This window comes from Elgaria multicarinata, chromosome 4 (assembly GCF_023053635.1).
Source record: "Elgaria multicarinata webbii isolate HBS135686 ecotype San Diego chromosome 4, rElgMul1.1.pri, whole genome shotgun sequence".
Classification (NCBI taxonomy): domain Eukaryota; kingdom Metazoa; phylum Chordata; class Lepidosauria; order Squamata; family Anguidae; genus Elgaria; species Elgaria multicarinata.
Genome location: NC_086174.1, coordinates 65014666 through 65030899, shown reverse-complemented (window position 1 = coordinate 65030899; position 16234 = coordinate 65014666). Strand labels below are relative to the sequence as shown.

At 42.2% G+C, this 16234-nt stretch overlaps 1 protein-coding gene across 2 annotated transcripts in view; it reads right to left on the bottom strand.

The window, feature by feature from the left end:
* The window catches only part of PDE10A (phosphodiesterase 10A), a 238710-nt gene that overhangs the window by 64233 nt on the left and 158243 nt on the right, over nt 1–16234 (bottom strand). For both annotated transcript variants that reach the window (XM_063124458.1, XM_063124459.1), the window contains exon 3: nt 1754–1882. In XM_063124458.1, the coding sequence (XP_062980528.1) occupies nt 1754–1882 (129 nt within the window). The remainder of the gene's footprint in view (nt 1–1753; nt 1883–16234) is intronic.

Here is a 16234-nt window from a genome sequence, read left to right as displayed (position 1 = left end):
ATATCAACTTTTATAAACATCGTCGGGACTCAGAAGAGATAATCGGAAACTTTCTATTTTGGAAACATTTGTGGAGACTGCTTTGGAAAGATCAACAAACGCTACAGAGATCTGAATCCTAGCACCACAACTCTCAATCAAGGGTGAAAAATATGCAATCATGAATTCCTCATGCAGTGATTGAGCTTCCTCAGACTTAATGGGTTGTATGTTGCCATTCTAAGAGGTCCCATTAATTGACCATTGGGTGTCTCTGAGACAGCTTGCCTTGAAGTCTATCAGTTGTCAGAACACTAACATGATCCACTGGTATTAGGGACAGAAACACAATTCTTGGAAATGCATCAAAACTACCTTTGTATAATTCAATGACTGCAATAACATTTTAAAAATGACATAAATAAATGATGGAGGAGTTTTTGTCAGTTTTGACAACTGACAAAAACCTAAAAGTTAAAACACTGATTTTAAAAACTGAGAAGACTAGGCTAGAGAAGTTATTTAAACAGCCTGGTCTTCGCCTAGAACACGAGAGATGACAAAGAAAACCTGAAGAGAAAGAGGGGAAGCCCTTCATATGGCAGAAAAACCTTTTGCATGGAGAACAGCCAGTGATTTTAATTTATTTAAGTGTAGATATGTTCTCAGCATAGCTCTTGGTGCAATTGCTGTCTCACAGAGTGGGGAAAACAGGCAGCTGCTTAGGAGAGGAAGGAGCATGGGAGCTGCCACCATTTCCCATTTTGTTCTTACCGCAAAGGCTAGGCCTCAGTAGTACCACTGGGCTCTTTTCACATATCCACTCTGCCAAGGGAAAAAGGGAGTTGCTTGCTTGGGACAGGAGAAACAGAACTGCCCTTCCTTTCCATTTTGTTCTTACCTGTACTGCTGGGCCTCAGTGCAAGTAATGGAAGATAGGTGCTGCCATTACTCCACATATAATGCTGCAATGGAGTTCCAGAGATCTTCTCTAGCGTCCATCAAAGCAGTGAGATCAGCTTTTTAAGAAGAAAACCAGCTTTTTATTATGTTTGTGTTCATTAATAATTACCGGAGTTCTTAAGAATAAAAAAGTACAACAGATTTATGTTTTAAGTTACAAAATAAAAGTTGAAATCAGTTAATACTGTTGCGTTTAAATGATATTGCATGTGCTGCAGGAAAATACAATAACAATGATTTTGATGTCAGAAATGGGCAAGCAGTAATGAAGCAATGTGTAATCTGAAGGGTTATCTGTGTAAATTACATGTATGTTTACAACAGTTACCACAAGCAGCAAAAAAAAAAAAAAAATTGGCAGGGGGGAAGTTTATAAGTTGATTTTTTACAGTAAATTACATGGCTTGTCACACTAGCCCTTTGGCATATCTAGTCCATGGGCCTGATCGCACATCGCAACAGCCTACCATGGGCTAATTTTACACACAGGGGCTCTTGAATTGTGCCAGGCACCCACAGGCACCATTTTTGCGTGGGGCCTACAGGTGCCCAGCTTGTAGTGGCTTGTCGTGTCACACGAACCCAGGCGGCATGTTTTTTTTTTAGGGTTACACAACCCTCAATAACCCTAAAACAATCCATAGCACAACACAACAGCCTCCATGGGTAAATTAAGCCATGATGGGCTGTCATGTCATGTGAGCCAGGTCATTATGAGCAGAAATGATAGTACAGAGAAATATCATTCCAAAACCAGACCAATCATTAACAGAGGTCTATCAAAAGCTTCTAAAAGTTATTAAGATCTTACCTTCCTCTGTGTTGTGTTTCCTTCTCAGCCATTTTTCCACTGTTTCAGCACTTACACTTTCTGATACAAATTCATCCAGTACCTGGGGGTGAAGAGAAAGATAGGCCTTCACTTTTTCATCTGTCAAACCTGCAAAAGAAAACATCAATGTTTACCTTATTGTTATTTTAATTAAAAATGTTATGGTAGTGATCAAAAAAGCCAATCGGGAATAGGCTCTGTTGTGTCAGGAACACAGAATTATCAGGCCTAAACGCTTTGCAATAATTAATTCAAAAAATGGTAAGTAGAAAGATATAATGGAGGTATGAAGTCTAAAACTAAGAAGTTAATGAAAGTCTGCTCAAGGATTACTATGAAGTAAATGCACAAGACGCTAAAGATGAGCAAACTGGTTCTGAACCAGGACTGGACACCAGGGTGCTGGTCCAGGACCCTGCATCCCAAAGGACCCCAAAGGGCTGCGCAGGCTGCCAAAAGTTATGTGAATTGTTTTGTTTTATATTAAACAAGGGCAAGGTGTGCCCTGCCCACCATCTTCATTCATTGCCCACAGAGCTTCTGGAGCCAAGTGAGGACAGACTCCTCTGGGGAAGCAAGATGCCGGGCATGCCTGGAGCATCGCAGCATAGCATGCCTGACCTCTGCTTAAAGAAACAATAACGAAACATACATGTACACATGATATTGCACAGTGAATGCTGGTGCAACACTATTTTGGGGCAGCCACCAGTTTAGATTTTCGGCAGCAATGACTGATGGGATACTAGTGGGAGGACTGACCGGGGAGAGCGGGCAGGGGAACAGTGGCTGTTTCTACACCTGCCTTTTTTCCCTAGGATCGTCCCTGGATCGTTCCTGTGCATCCAAATGCCACACAGGGGATCCCGGGAGCAGGCAAGGACAATCCCTCCATTTTCCTGGGATAACCCTTAGGTGTAGAAAGGACCAGTGAGTTAACTCAGCCTAGACTAATAGTCAACTCAACGTTGATCCTAATGCACATTGCGTTTGATTATTATCATATTGTGTGGGAGTACCCCCTAGATAAACAACTGCCAAGCTGATTATTACGCCAGCATTGATTATTGTGCTGTCTGAACACAGCCGTGTTTGAAGAGCTTTTAGATCCACATATGGCATCAGAAGTGGTGAAAAAGCAGAGAAAACTAAATATAATATGCCAGATATTCATTCCCATCCACCTCACACCCCCGTGTACTATTACCTGCCAATACAGATTGAAGAAATAATAACACATGTAACTCAGTTGAAAGTAGCACACAATTGCTGCTGCTGAGTGGCAACTAGGGTAGCAGGAAAGAAGAGCTTGCCATTTCAGAGAGCATTATGTGGTGCACAAGTCAGAGTGGGTGAATGGGGGCTTCACTGGGCAGCACGATCAGTCATATGACCAGGAGGGCATACCATTCTTCCCATTAAGAAAACCAACATAGAAGTGTTCCAGCTCTTTAAAATGTAATTTGCAGTGAAATCCAGGAAAGTAAAACATACAAGGGATGTTGCATTGAATGAACAGAGGCAAGTAAAAATAGAAAAGAAAAAGTAGTTACAATTTGTACATTACCACAGAACTTTGAATTATTGCACTGAAAGGAAGGAACCGCAGAAAGGACTCCAAAACATTTAATAATTGGCTAAGATTCTGGGAACTTGTAAAGCTTTAACGAAGAACAAAAACAATATGCAAAGAAAAAATGTTATGTCCCAATGGAATCACTCAGTAGGATAGAATTATGACAGGCGATACATGTGATGCCTGCAAATGGAATGCATAGAATTAGATACTCAGGCAGGGACAGCCAAATTTCAGCTCAAGTCATTGTTGATCTTGAATTTTGATCTTAGCAGTCCAAACTCAGAAACAGGTCAACAATATGCCTCTATAGGTGACGTATACAGGCAGCGTAATGAACAGGGTAAAAAACAGGTCTTCATTCATTTTGGAACATCAGACAAGAATTGAACACAATACTGACAGGATTCCCAAAATTGGTCCACCTCTTCTGCATATCAAGATTCAGCCCTGCTCATTCTTACATTCTTACATTACAAAGAATTGAATCTTCAATTATTATTCTCTACTTCCCTACATACTATCTCACAAATAGTTAGGGATGAAGAAAAGGCAGAAAAAGAAAAAGAAAAGGGATCATAGTGTTCTTTATGATTCTCAGTGGCAACCATTCTTCTGGGCTGTGGTCTAAACTACGGGACGGAAAGAAGGAGTGAGCAGAAAGGACAGGAATTTGAAAGGAAGGTAGATATTGCACAATTTAGAGAGGCCAACTGGGAAAGGAACATCAGCTTGTGAAGTAAGAGTGTGGGATACTTCAATCATACTGTGGATAGCCTACTTTAAATGGCTGCTTCAAAGGAGGCAAGAGCTTAATCCCACCCCCACCCCCACCCCCTTGATTAAAACAAAAACCAGGAGAGATTGTACTGTGTATTCTTCAGCACAAAAGTGATTTTTCATGAGGAGCGGTTTATCTTTCAACAGGAGTTTGGCTCCCCTTCTAAAACTGCAATTCATATGCCAAAAAATTGAACCCCATCGACATTCCATGGAACACATACTTTACAAATAAGTATGGCAAATTGTTCAAATTGACACATTACTTTGGCTCTCATGTTTCTTTTATTCTGTAAATCATCTAGCAAATTTGTACTAAGGAAAGTTTCTGTCCACACTGAAGAGCGAAATTGCCAGGATATCTATCTATATGTCTATATCTTGTACAGCACGAAAATAAAGACTGTCATTTAAAAAACAATAAGCATAACAGCAGCAAATAACAGCAGTGTTATGGGAGTATTAATGTCATCAAATACACAAATAAACCAGAAGCAATAACAGTATTCTAAATGACTTAACAGAATTTAAAAAAGAAAATGTATATGTCTATCAGACAGAATTTCATCACTCATGATAGTGCCTCTCTTACCCTTGCTTAAATCCCATTGATGACCATGGGGTTGTTTATGCATAATATTGCAGGATCACAGCCAGTGTTCTTAAATTAAGTCCTATCTTCAAAACATTAAGGTAGAAAAATAACAACTTGCATTTCAAAACTGCAGTTCTGAGTTCTCTCATAACTTTGTGAGCATTAATATGAAAGATTTTCCTTTCATTGCAAAAATCCACTTTCTATTTTTGAGAGTAATATGATGCAAATATTTTTCAAGGGTGTATCGGAAACAAGTGCAGCAAACTGCCTAGAGGGAGTAAGTTATATGTTTTCACAAACAGAAAACACACTGAATACAATAGTGTTAATTAGTTCTGCTGGGGACAGAACTAACTACAATAACTCCTTAACTACTGGTTCTCATTGAGAAAGCATAGCGGACAAACAGTTGTTTAGCAATCATCAGCATCAGCATCATAGCATTTATATAATATTCTAAAGTACTCAAAATACTTCATACGCATAAGTAATCCACACAGCTCTGTAAGTCTTAGTATCCTGGGGGGTGGGGGTGGGAATTAAGAGATAGCATCTTGCCTAACCGAGCTAATAAACTGTGGTGACATTTGAATTAGGGACTTCACCGTTCACAGTCTTAGCCACTATACTACACAACACACTGGCCCAAAACATAACCGAGAGAAATAATATGAATAAGAAACATACTACTATTTTACAGAAATTCAGTTTATTATAGCATGATTTTTTAACTTCGTGTTGTGAACAGTGCAAACAGCTGAATATCAAGAAAAATTTACGAAAAGCACATCTTTCAATTTTTAGTCTTCCAACAGGGTTTATCAAATAATAACCAGTTTTAAAAGGGATAATTGGCAAATATTTTACACAGAACAGTGTCATCACAAGATGTCCTGCTATCCTGAAAGTATCTCCCAGATTTGTACGAAAAGATGCTCTGAAAACCATGGATGGAGTCACAAACATTCTCTGACACAGGAAAGGAGCTGATGTGGTCAAGGAAAAATGTGAAATAACCAGGCAGGTATGTGAAAGCCTCTGTGGGTTCACAAATAAAATGAGCTCTTTGAATTTATTAGTTATCCCTTCAATCTATGGGAGTAAGCTATTGACAGCATCTCTGAAGCCTAACAGTAAAAACAAATATGTACTAATTGGTCTGTATTAGCAGAAGCTTAATAGGGCTGTGTGAAACAACACTTAAAAAAATAGAAACTTATTCATTAATTCCCTGGCTTGGGAAATTTTACCAAACATTGCCATCACACTTTCAAGCATATTTTCATTGCTATTACAAGCTACAAATATATTTAAATGTCGTTCAAACAGAATCTGTAAGCATTGGATTAAATGAGTGGGCTGCTGCCCCAAAAGACAACCTTGCATCTAATTGTCCCCTTACACTCTGTAACATACCAGACAATTTTTACCTTGATGGCTGTAGCCTAAGCTGTGCGCCCATTTCCCCCCCCCCCCAACCATTCTCATTCAATTTGAAAGAAAAAAAATGCTTTTCAAAAAAATGTTCAAAGGAGAACATTATTTCAAATAAAATTTCGTGAAAGAAATTCAGGGATTTTGTGATGGCATCTTGATTTTTGTGTTGACCTTACACATGAAGTGTTTGAAGTGTGTGTATGAGTGCCCCATCAAATAAATATTGTCTGATAGTTGCTTTAAAAGGATATTGTTGGTTTTATGCTTTTGATGGGTTTATATATATATTAATATTCACTGTTTTTAACTGTTGTAAACCACCCAGGAAGCTTCGACTATGGGGCAGTATATAAATGTAATAAATAAATAAATAAATTTTATTTACAATCATTTCTCTGGCAGCCGGCAATCTCCCCAGCTCCCCATACTCAACTAAAACGTGCAGGAAGACATCATGAGACAAATCCTCTCTCCCATAGATCTTTTTCAGATCAGAAAATGCAGGCAGCCAGGAACCCTGAAGAGTGATAGACAACTGTATAATAGAAAGAAAACACTCACACAGTACCCTTGGCCACCTCATAATGGCAACATAAAAATACCAAAATATTTAAACATAATTCTAAAACGCCCTCAGAATGCAGCAGAAAAATGGAATTCTCTTTCACTTTCAAGAAATTGGAAGACAGATTTTGGCACATAACTAGTAAAAAAAAGATGTCAATATGTTTTTTTTTTAAAAAAATCTGACTGGTTCGTCTCAGGGAGCAGAGTTCTGTCCTGGCATAACCTAGGAATAGGAGAGTTCTTCCCAATGAATTCCTCTTTTACCAAGCAAAAGAGGAAATTCTTTCCCACCATTATGCCTTCACAAGCACTTGTATACAGACGGATATTAATATTTCCAGGGGTGGCTATTTCTTTCCTATCTTGTTATCCCATTAAGTGGTTACTGTTATTTTAAGCAATTCTAATTTTGCACAACCTTGTGGAAGATGGGAAATGCTGCCAGAATGGCTCTGTCTTTGTAGTGTATATAAGAAGGGTGAATCACAGCAGAATACTTCCCTGACTCTTATCAAAATAAGAGTACACAGATAAGAAATTCCCTTTTCATGTTAACTTTAGAAGGCATTCAAGGCATGTATGTGCACTGCTTAATTTGGATTAGATGCTAATCTCATTAAATGAATCCCTTCTTTGTTCAAAACATCAGAATTCAAAATCACTGACACAGTAATTTTCTAATATCCTTTCCAAGTCAGTTTTTTTTGTCATAACCCATTTATGTATAAAATAATGTACTGCAGCAAAGCACCCAAAATATGTGAAACCTAACACTACTGCTTTGCCAAAAAACGCATCTGTCAACCACTAATAATCAGAGCTGTCAGAAAGCCTTATTGCCTTATTTAACTGCCAGTGTCATTTAGTAAATGGGTGTGCATACTTCAGCCTTGCGCGATCTACTTATCTTTTTACTAGAGTCCTTAGGTGCACTCACCAAAGCAAGATGTAAAATAGTGGATCAAGCAGATGGACATATGCTAAAAATTAAGGAAAAGGGTGCCTCTGAGCACACACTTAGCCCAAGAATTTGTGATTAATACCAGAAGCTCCCAAGTCCTTCCACACAGAAATCCATTCCTGGTTTCCCCCTAAGGGTCCTTTTCAGCAACCTAATTTCAGGGGAAGCTTTATAGATGTTGCTATCATTAGACAGTTGGGTGTACAAAACCTTTGCTAATCTGCTGCAAATATTAAGTTGAAGCAAGGAATAGCTGAAGTCTGCTGCCCCAAACCCACGCTGAGTTAACACACTAAGTCTGTACTTTATAATTTAGGCCACAGATTACATATAATCATAGTAATCACAGAAAAAAATGTTGTTTTGAAGGTTAGATATTATCATCTACCAGATCAAATGTTTTCTTGGGAAGGAGTATCAAGCTTCTTTCTAATCTTATATCTTAATGAAAGCTTTCTCTTATACACTTTTACTGTACTTTTTAATTTTCCTTTCAAAATGGAAATGGAAAGTTTGGAAGCAGGTAAAATGAAACCTAATAAACAGGAAAAGGATTATATGACAATTGTCTTTTAGTCAATAGATAAGATCCACATCAAGGCAGTACAGTGATGATGATGATGATGATGATGATGATGATGATGATGACAACGACAGGAACAACAACTATGTGCAGGTTGCTTTGAGGACTGACTAAGCTTATCTGGCGTTTAAAACTATGATGGAAACCATGGTGTAACAACCAAGCCCCATGTGCTGCTACTGTTGGGGCATCCAGTGGCTTGGGCCTCCCACACAGGACAAAGAGTAAGCTCTACCTATGATGGACTGGGTCAATGTGCTCTGATCATCCCTGTATTGCTTCTCAGCTGCCCACCACCAACATACGGCCCTTGACAGATTACCTGCAAGGGAATGCAGAGAGCTTCAGCTATGGGGCGGTATATAAATGTAATAAATAAATAAATAATAAGAGAGAAATGGTTGCCCAGTCCTGCAACAATAGGCTCCTTCCATCCATTGAAGACTTTTGATACAGCGGAACGTTTCTGCAGCCTGAATCAGGGAGGATGCAATCTTCAACAGTATCCCATGTCCCCTGTAAATTTGAACCAGAGAGTTGGGAGACCACCAGAACAGTGATGAGGTAGCAGTGGGAGCTGTAGAGGGAAAGGGAATGGGTGAAAATCACCTTCCTCCACCACCCCATCCCTGTTCAGCACTCTGAGAAGAGTGTTAAATCACTACTGCTACTCATAGCAGCATGCCTGCATTATAAAATGCCTGAAGTTTTGCATTTGAAACTAAGCCACTCCCTTTTTGGTGCACCCAGGGTTTTCACTCCTTGGTGTGTAGCCACACAGGGTTTTGATGGTGAATCGTGTGCCTTTTGACTAGGGGAGGCTGTGTATGAAGTTTGGTCCTGTTCCTGCAAACCTCCAAGGTTTTATCTGCACCACCCCCTTTTTTGGTGTACCCCCGGGGTGGGTGCTCGTTTGTGTGTAATTCTGCAGGGTTTTGAGGGTGTGTGTGACATTTGGTCCTAATCCTGCATTTGGTGCTTTAGAGCCATTACCAACTTGTTAGGGTGATGTGGGAAGAGCTTAATTAACTTCTCCCCTTGGAAGGTTAAAACAGGCTGTTATGATGTTGATGCGTGAAACTGCACCTCGTTGGGGCAGGAGGACTGCAGCAGGACAGGGGATGCACAGTAGCTTATTTCTCTGATTGTATGGTGGATAACAGTAGTTTATTTTCAAAATAAGCTACTGTGTGTAGCTTATTGACTCATCATGGCTTAAACTGACATCCAAACACAGCCACTATCTTTAGTGCCACAAGCTGTGATGGTAACTAGCTTAGAAGGCTTTTAAAAATAAATTAATTGGGATAGGGGTATCAATAGTTGTTCGTCATGATAGCTAAATGGAATCTCCCAATCCAGAGGCAATGTACACTTCATTACAGGCGGTGTAAACAGAAACACGCTGCTGCCCTCATGTCCTGATTGTGAGTCTCCCAGATGAATCTGGGTAGCTAGTGTTTGTATGATTTTATCTGTACGCCGCCCTGAGATCCTTGTGATATAGGGCAGGTTACAAATGTTTTAATAAATAAATAGTGTTGAAAGCAGAATACTGGACTGAATGGCTCGTTTTATATTCTCGTTGAGTAAAATCAGTGTTGTATGAGTTAAGGCAAGCTTGCACAATGAACCATTCTCTTCCTTTCCTCCCCGTTGCAGCCCCCTGTATACCACCAAAAAGCCTCTCCACAGGTTGCAGAGTCCTACTGAAGACTGTGGGCTGTACAGGGCTGCATAAGAGTTGGAAAAGACTCAAAACTGAGTAGAGGATTGCTGCACTGCTCATACAATTTCCTAATTTTGGTGATTCCCCCCACTGCAGCCCCATAAGACACAGCCCACAATGTTTCATAGGTTACCCCAATCCCTGGAGAGGCCCCTTGAGACAGCAGAAAGGATAAGAGCTAGAGGAAGATTTGTTCTAACTTCTGTTCCCACAACTTTGGATTTCAGCCATGGTCCTGATTTTAAAACAACTGTAAAACAATGCTAATGAATATCACCTCTCTGACAAGATAATAAAAAACATTATCATGCCACTGAGAAGGACAGGTTGCTTACCTGTAACTGTAGTTCTTCAAGGGGTCATCTGTGCAGTCACACATATGGGTCTGCGCCCACGCTAAGCCCTCATTCGGAACTTTTCTATAATAGCTAAAGAGTTTTGGGCGGGAACCCATCCCCCACTGCAACGCCCGTCAATCAAGGATTCCCGCCCTTCCCTCAGTTCTGAAAGACCGACACTGTGATCTTAATACCAAGGGAAGACAGAGTAGCTCTAAAGGAGCATGAAGCAAACAAACTAACAAGACACCAGAGGGGAAGGAGGGAGGGTTGTGTGTCTGCACAGATGACCACTCAAAGAACTACAGTTACAGGTAAGCAACCTGTCCTTCTTCTTCGTGGTCTCTGTGCATCACACATATGGGTGATTAACAAGCTGCCACTTACCGGAGGTGGGGAGGTGTCTCATGCCAGTATAGATGAAAGGACTGCTCTGCCAAAGGCGTAATCCTTTTGGACTCTGATGTCCAGTCTATAATGACGCACAAAAGTCGATGGCTGTGACCAAGTCGCAGCTCGGCACACTTCATGGAGGGGAACGCCTTTTTCAAATGCCACTGACGATGCCATTGCTCTAGTAGAGTGAGCGTGCACATGTCCAGGTGGCTGTAAGCCTTGTAGCTCGTAAGCCAGCTTAATTGTTTTCACTATCCAGACCATGAGGCGCTGGGGGGAAACTGGGTAGCCTTTCCTTGGCTTGCCATAGGAAAGAAACAATATCTGAGTCTGTCTGAAAGTTTGAGTCCTTTCTTTGTAAAAAGCAAGTGCCCGACGTACGTCCAGTGAATGCATTGTGGTTTCCAACGGAGTTGTTGGAGATGGAAAAAATGCTGGAAGGATTATTTCCTCATTAACATGGAATGACGATACCACCTTTGGCAAAAAAGCAGGGTCTGGTCGGAGGACAACCTTATCCATATGAAAAGACATATATGGAGGGTCAAGCCTTAGCGCAGTGAGCTCGCTTGCCCTTCTGGCTGACGTAACGGCCACCAGAAAAACCACTTTCATAGTCAGGAAACTCAAGTCTATTGTAGCTAGGGGTTCGAAAGGCTTAGTTGTCAAAGCACCACTGATAAACTCCAATTTGGCACTAAGCTCCGTATTGGAGGAGCAATATTCTTTATCCCTCTAAGAAATAGCTTGGTCAAGGGGTGGGAGAGCACAGTACATGCGTCCAAAGGACGATGTTTTTCTGAGATTGCTGCTAGGTAGACCTTTATTGAAGAAAATAACTGGGATGACCTCTGTCGGGAGAGAGACATGGGGAGTGCGACCCTGTTGGTTTTCCTAGACCTCTCAGCGGCCTTCGATACCATCAACCATGGTATCCTTCTGGATAGGTTGTCTGAGCTGGGAGTTGGAGGTACTGTGTTGCAGTGGTTCCGCTCCTACTTGGATGGCCGATTCCAGAAGGTGGTGCTGGGGGATTATTGCTCTGTGCCGTGGCACCTAAGCCATGGGGTTCCACAGGGCTCTATCTTATCCCCCATGCTGTTTAACATATACATGAAGCCGCTGGGGGAGGTTATCCGGAGATGTGGACTGAGGTGTCATCAATATGCAGATGATACCCAGCTCTACATTTCCTTTTCATCAAACCAAGGTGAGGCAGTGGCTGTTCTGAACCAGTGCCTGGGCACGGTAATGGACTGGATGAGGGCTAACAAACTGAGACTCAATCCAGACAAGACGGAGGTACTGTTAGCGGGTGGTTCTTCTGTCCGGCGAGGTGATGTTTGCCCTGTCCTGGACGGGGTTGCACTCTCCCTAAAGGATCGGGTCCGTAGTTTGGGGGTGCTCTTGGATCCAGAACTGTCACTTGAGGCACAGGTGAACTCAGTGGCAAAGAGCACCTTTTATCAGCTCAGGCTGATATACCAGCTGCGCCCTTATCTGGACAGAGATAGCTTAGCTACAGTTATCCATCCTCTGATAACCTCTCGTTTGGATTACTGCAATGCGTTATACGTGGGGATGCCTTTGAAAACGGTCCGGAAACTTCAACTGGTACAAAACAGGGCAGCACGCTTACTAACAGGGACTGGCCAACGAGACCACATTACGCCAGTCCTTTTCCAGCTTCATTGGCTGCCAGTCCAGGTCCAGGCCCGATTCAAAGTGCTGGTATTAACATTTAAAGCCCTAAACGGCTTGGGGCCAGGTTATCTGAAGGAACGCCTCCTCCCATATGTACCTGCCCGGACCCTAAGGTCATCTTCAGGGGTCCTTCTCCGTGAGCCCCTGCCAAAGGAAGTGAGGCAGGTGGCTACCAGGAGGAGGGCCTTCTCTGCTGTGGCACCCCGGCTGTGGAATGAGCTCCCTAAGGAGGTTCGCTTGGCACCTACATTATATGCTTTTAGACGCCAGGTGAAGACCTTTTTATTCTCCCAACATTTTAACAATCTATAAATTTTAAATAACATGGTTTTAAATTTGTAATTTTGCATTGCTGCTGTTTTTATCTGCTTGAGCTTTTATATTGTATTTTATATTATGGTTTTATACTGTTGTTTTATACTTTGAATGGTTTTAATTTTTGTGAACCGCCCAGAGAGCTCCGGCTATTGGGCGGTATAGAAATGTAATAAATAAATAAATAAATAAATAAAATGTAAGGCCTTTGTCAAGTAAAGCCCTTAGGAACAGCAAAACTGTTTGAATGGGGCAACTGGTGGGCTCATCATTCCTGTCTCTTGCGAACTCAACAAATTTAGACCATTTACTCTCATAAGATTTACAAGTTGATGGCCTTTTAGCTGCAAGGATAACCTCCTTAATACTTTGAGGAAGAGCAGATGTATCAAACATTAAAGAATCCTCCATGCCGTAAGACTCAGGGTGCGAATCTCGGGATGGATTGACTGCCCATCGTTCTGTGACAGTAGGTCCAGAATGCATGGAAGTTTGATGTGTTGAGTCGCTATGAGGAATATGGTCGCGAACCATGGTTGCCGAGGCCACCATGGAGTTATCAGAATGCAATCCGTGCGTTCCTGAATAATTTTCGCGATGACTCTCGTAATGAGTGGGAAGTGGGGGGAAACGTGATAAAAGTCTGTTTTCCATTCTAGGGTGAAAGCATCTCCCATCGAGTTTGCCCCTACCCCCGCTCAACTGCAAAATGCAGTGCAGACTGCGTTGGCCTCCAATGAAAAAAGATCCACATTTGGGGTGCCCCATCTGAGGAACACCTGATGAAGGAATGTTCTGTTCAGTTGCCATTCGTGTGGGCTTAACCTGTGGGCAGGGACTGTTAAGAAATACTTTTGTAAACCACTGTGAGAGCCTATTTTGGCTGAATGGCGGCATAAAAATGCTTAAAATAAGTAAGTTAACGAAGACCGACTCAGGTGATCTGCTGTGACGTTTTGGACCCCAGCAATGTGGGTTGCGATAAGAGAAATCCCATTTGTTATGCACCACTCAAATAGGTCTATCGTCATGTTCAACAACAGTTCTGAGTGGGTTCCTCCTTGCCTGTTTATATATGAGACAACTATGGTGTTGTCTGTTGAAACTTGAACAATCCGGTTCTGAAGGATGTGATTGAATGCAAGGAGAGAACGGTGCACAGCATCCAGTTCCAGACAGTTGATGTGTTGGTTCCTCTCCATGCCATTCCAGAGGGCCTGAGTTGAGAAATTTTTGCAATGCCCCCCTCCCCATCCTGTTAGTGAAGCGTCGGTTGTCACATTTATGGATGGGGCCGGAGGAAAAAACGGAAGTCCTCTCAGCAAATTGCGGGTGTCTATCCACCATGTGAGGGAATGTATGATCAAATCCGGAAGATGCACCCACATTCGATGAGCATTTTTGAGAAGGTCGAAAGTCTTTAAGAACCAGCTTTGCAGGGGGCACATTCTGAGCCTTGCCCACTCCACTACCGTAATAGTGGCTGCCATTAGACCAAGAAGTCTCTGTACACATATCGCCTTCACTGTTCTTTTTTGCGTTATCTTGCGCGCTAGGGAAGAAATTGTGTCTGCCCTGTCGCTTGGGAAGAACGCCCTTGCTAGTGTGGCGTCCAGGGATGCGCCTATAAATTTTATTAATTGTGAGGGGATCAAACAAGATTTCTCCTTGTTGATATACAAGCCCAGACTTCTTGTCAAGTAGAGCACCGTCTCTATGTCTTTGTACAGTTGACGTTCCGTGGGAGCCACTATCAACCAGTCATCCAGGTATGGATGGGTTTGGATCCCTTGTAGACGTAGATTGGCACACACGACTGCTACACACTTGGTGAAGACTCTGGAGGCAGTTGAAAGGCCGAACGGCAGGACAGTGAATTGGAAGAATTCAGGACTGACTGCAAAGCGGAGGTACTTTTGGTAAGAGCTGTGTATTGAAATGTGAAAATAGGCGTCTTTTAGATCCACAGACGCAAACCAATCGCCCCTTCGGAGAAGTGGAAGGATTCCTTGCAGGGTTGTCATGCAAAATTTTCTTGGAGAAATAAATCTGTTCAGATTTTTTAGGTCTAAGATAGGCCGAAGACTTCCGTCCGATTTCGGGACAGTAAAATAACGAGAGGGAAAAAACCCTCGGGCTTGGTGCGAAGGGATCTTGATGATCACTCTTTTGCTCAACAGGGAGATGGTTTCCTGGACAATGACCTCTGAAGGAGGGGTCATTACAAGTCCCGAAAATAGAGGGAGGTCTTCGAATTCTATCTTGTAACCATGCTGAATGATTGAAAGAACCCATTTGTCCGATGTTACGGAGTTCCAAATTGGAAAAAAGGTTTGCAACCGGTTGTCGAAGTTCAAGGGTTTTTGAACAGTGATGGCGTTGATGTAGTCAAAGACGCCCCTTTTTATTGTTTTCCTTGTTTGCTTTGAAATTTCTCTGGCGAAAAGAGGAAAATTGTCTCTTTTGTGGCAAGGTGTTTTGCTGTCGTTGAGACCTGTCTGATGACTGACGAGCTGAGTAATAAGGCTGAGGGTTCCAACGACGTTGTCGGTATCGAAATTTTTGTTGTTGTTGTGAAGATGGATATTGATTGCCAATTCCCATCTTACGCGCTGTGAGTCTCGCCTTTTGACTCCATAGCGTCATCGGTTCCTGCATTAAATAGACCCAAGCCATCAAAGGAGAGATCCTCTATGCGTGATCGGGCTTCTTGGGTGAGGCCCGCAGAGCGCAGCCACGCATGCCTACATAGGGCAATTGCACCAACCATAAGTTTAGCATCACAGTCCACTTGGTGCCTTGAAGTATTAATTTGTTGACGGGATAATTTTACTGCTTCTGCTTGGAAAACTCTTGTAAGCTCTCTTCTGTCATCTGTTAAATAGTCACAGAGAGAGCCAATTTTTCCCCATAGAAAAAGTTGGTATCTCAACATAGTCGCTTGATAGTTTGCCACCTTAAGCCCTAGTGCCGCTGCAGAATATTGTCTTCTGCCCATCAAATCCAATCTCCTTCCTTCCCTATCTGTAGGCGCTGAATGGACCTTTTGTGATCGACCTTGTGATGATTCTACTATAATAGAATTCGGAGGGGAATGGGAAAACAAGAAGGCAACATCTTTGTCTTGAACTTTATACATTGATTCCAAACGTTTGGAGGTAGGTACCATGGAGGCAGGAGCTTTCCATGTCTGCTGAACCGTCTCCAGGAGCTTGGGCAGAAAAGGAATGGCTACAGGTGTAGATGAATCTGTGTAAACTGCATCGAAGACTGGATCTTTCACTGACTCTGTTGGCTGTTGCATCTCAAGACCAAGGGATTGGGCCATCCTCTGGATCTGGTCCGAGAAATTACCCATATCCTCTGAGGGAGATGCGCTCTCTTTTGACCCCACTATTTCATCAGGGGATGGGATGGAGGGCACTGGGGAAGAAGGCGATGCTGAATCCGAGCAACAATCCTCTCTATCAGAGTCC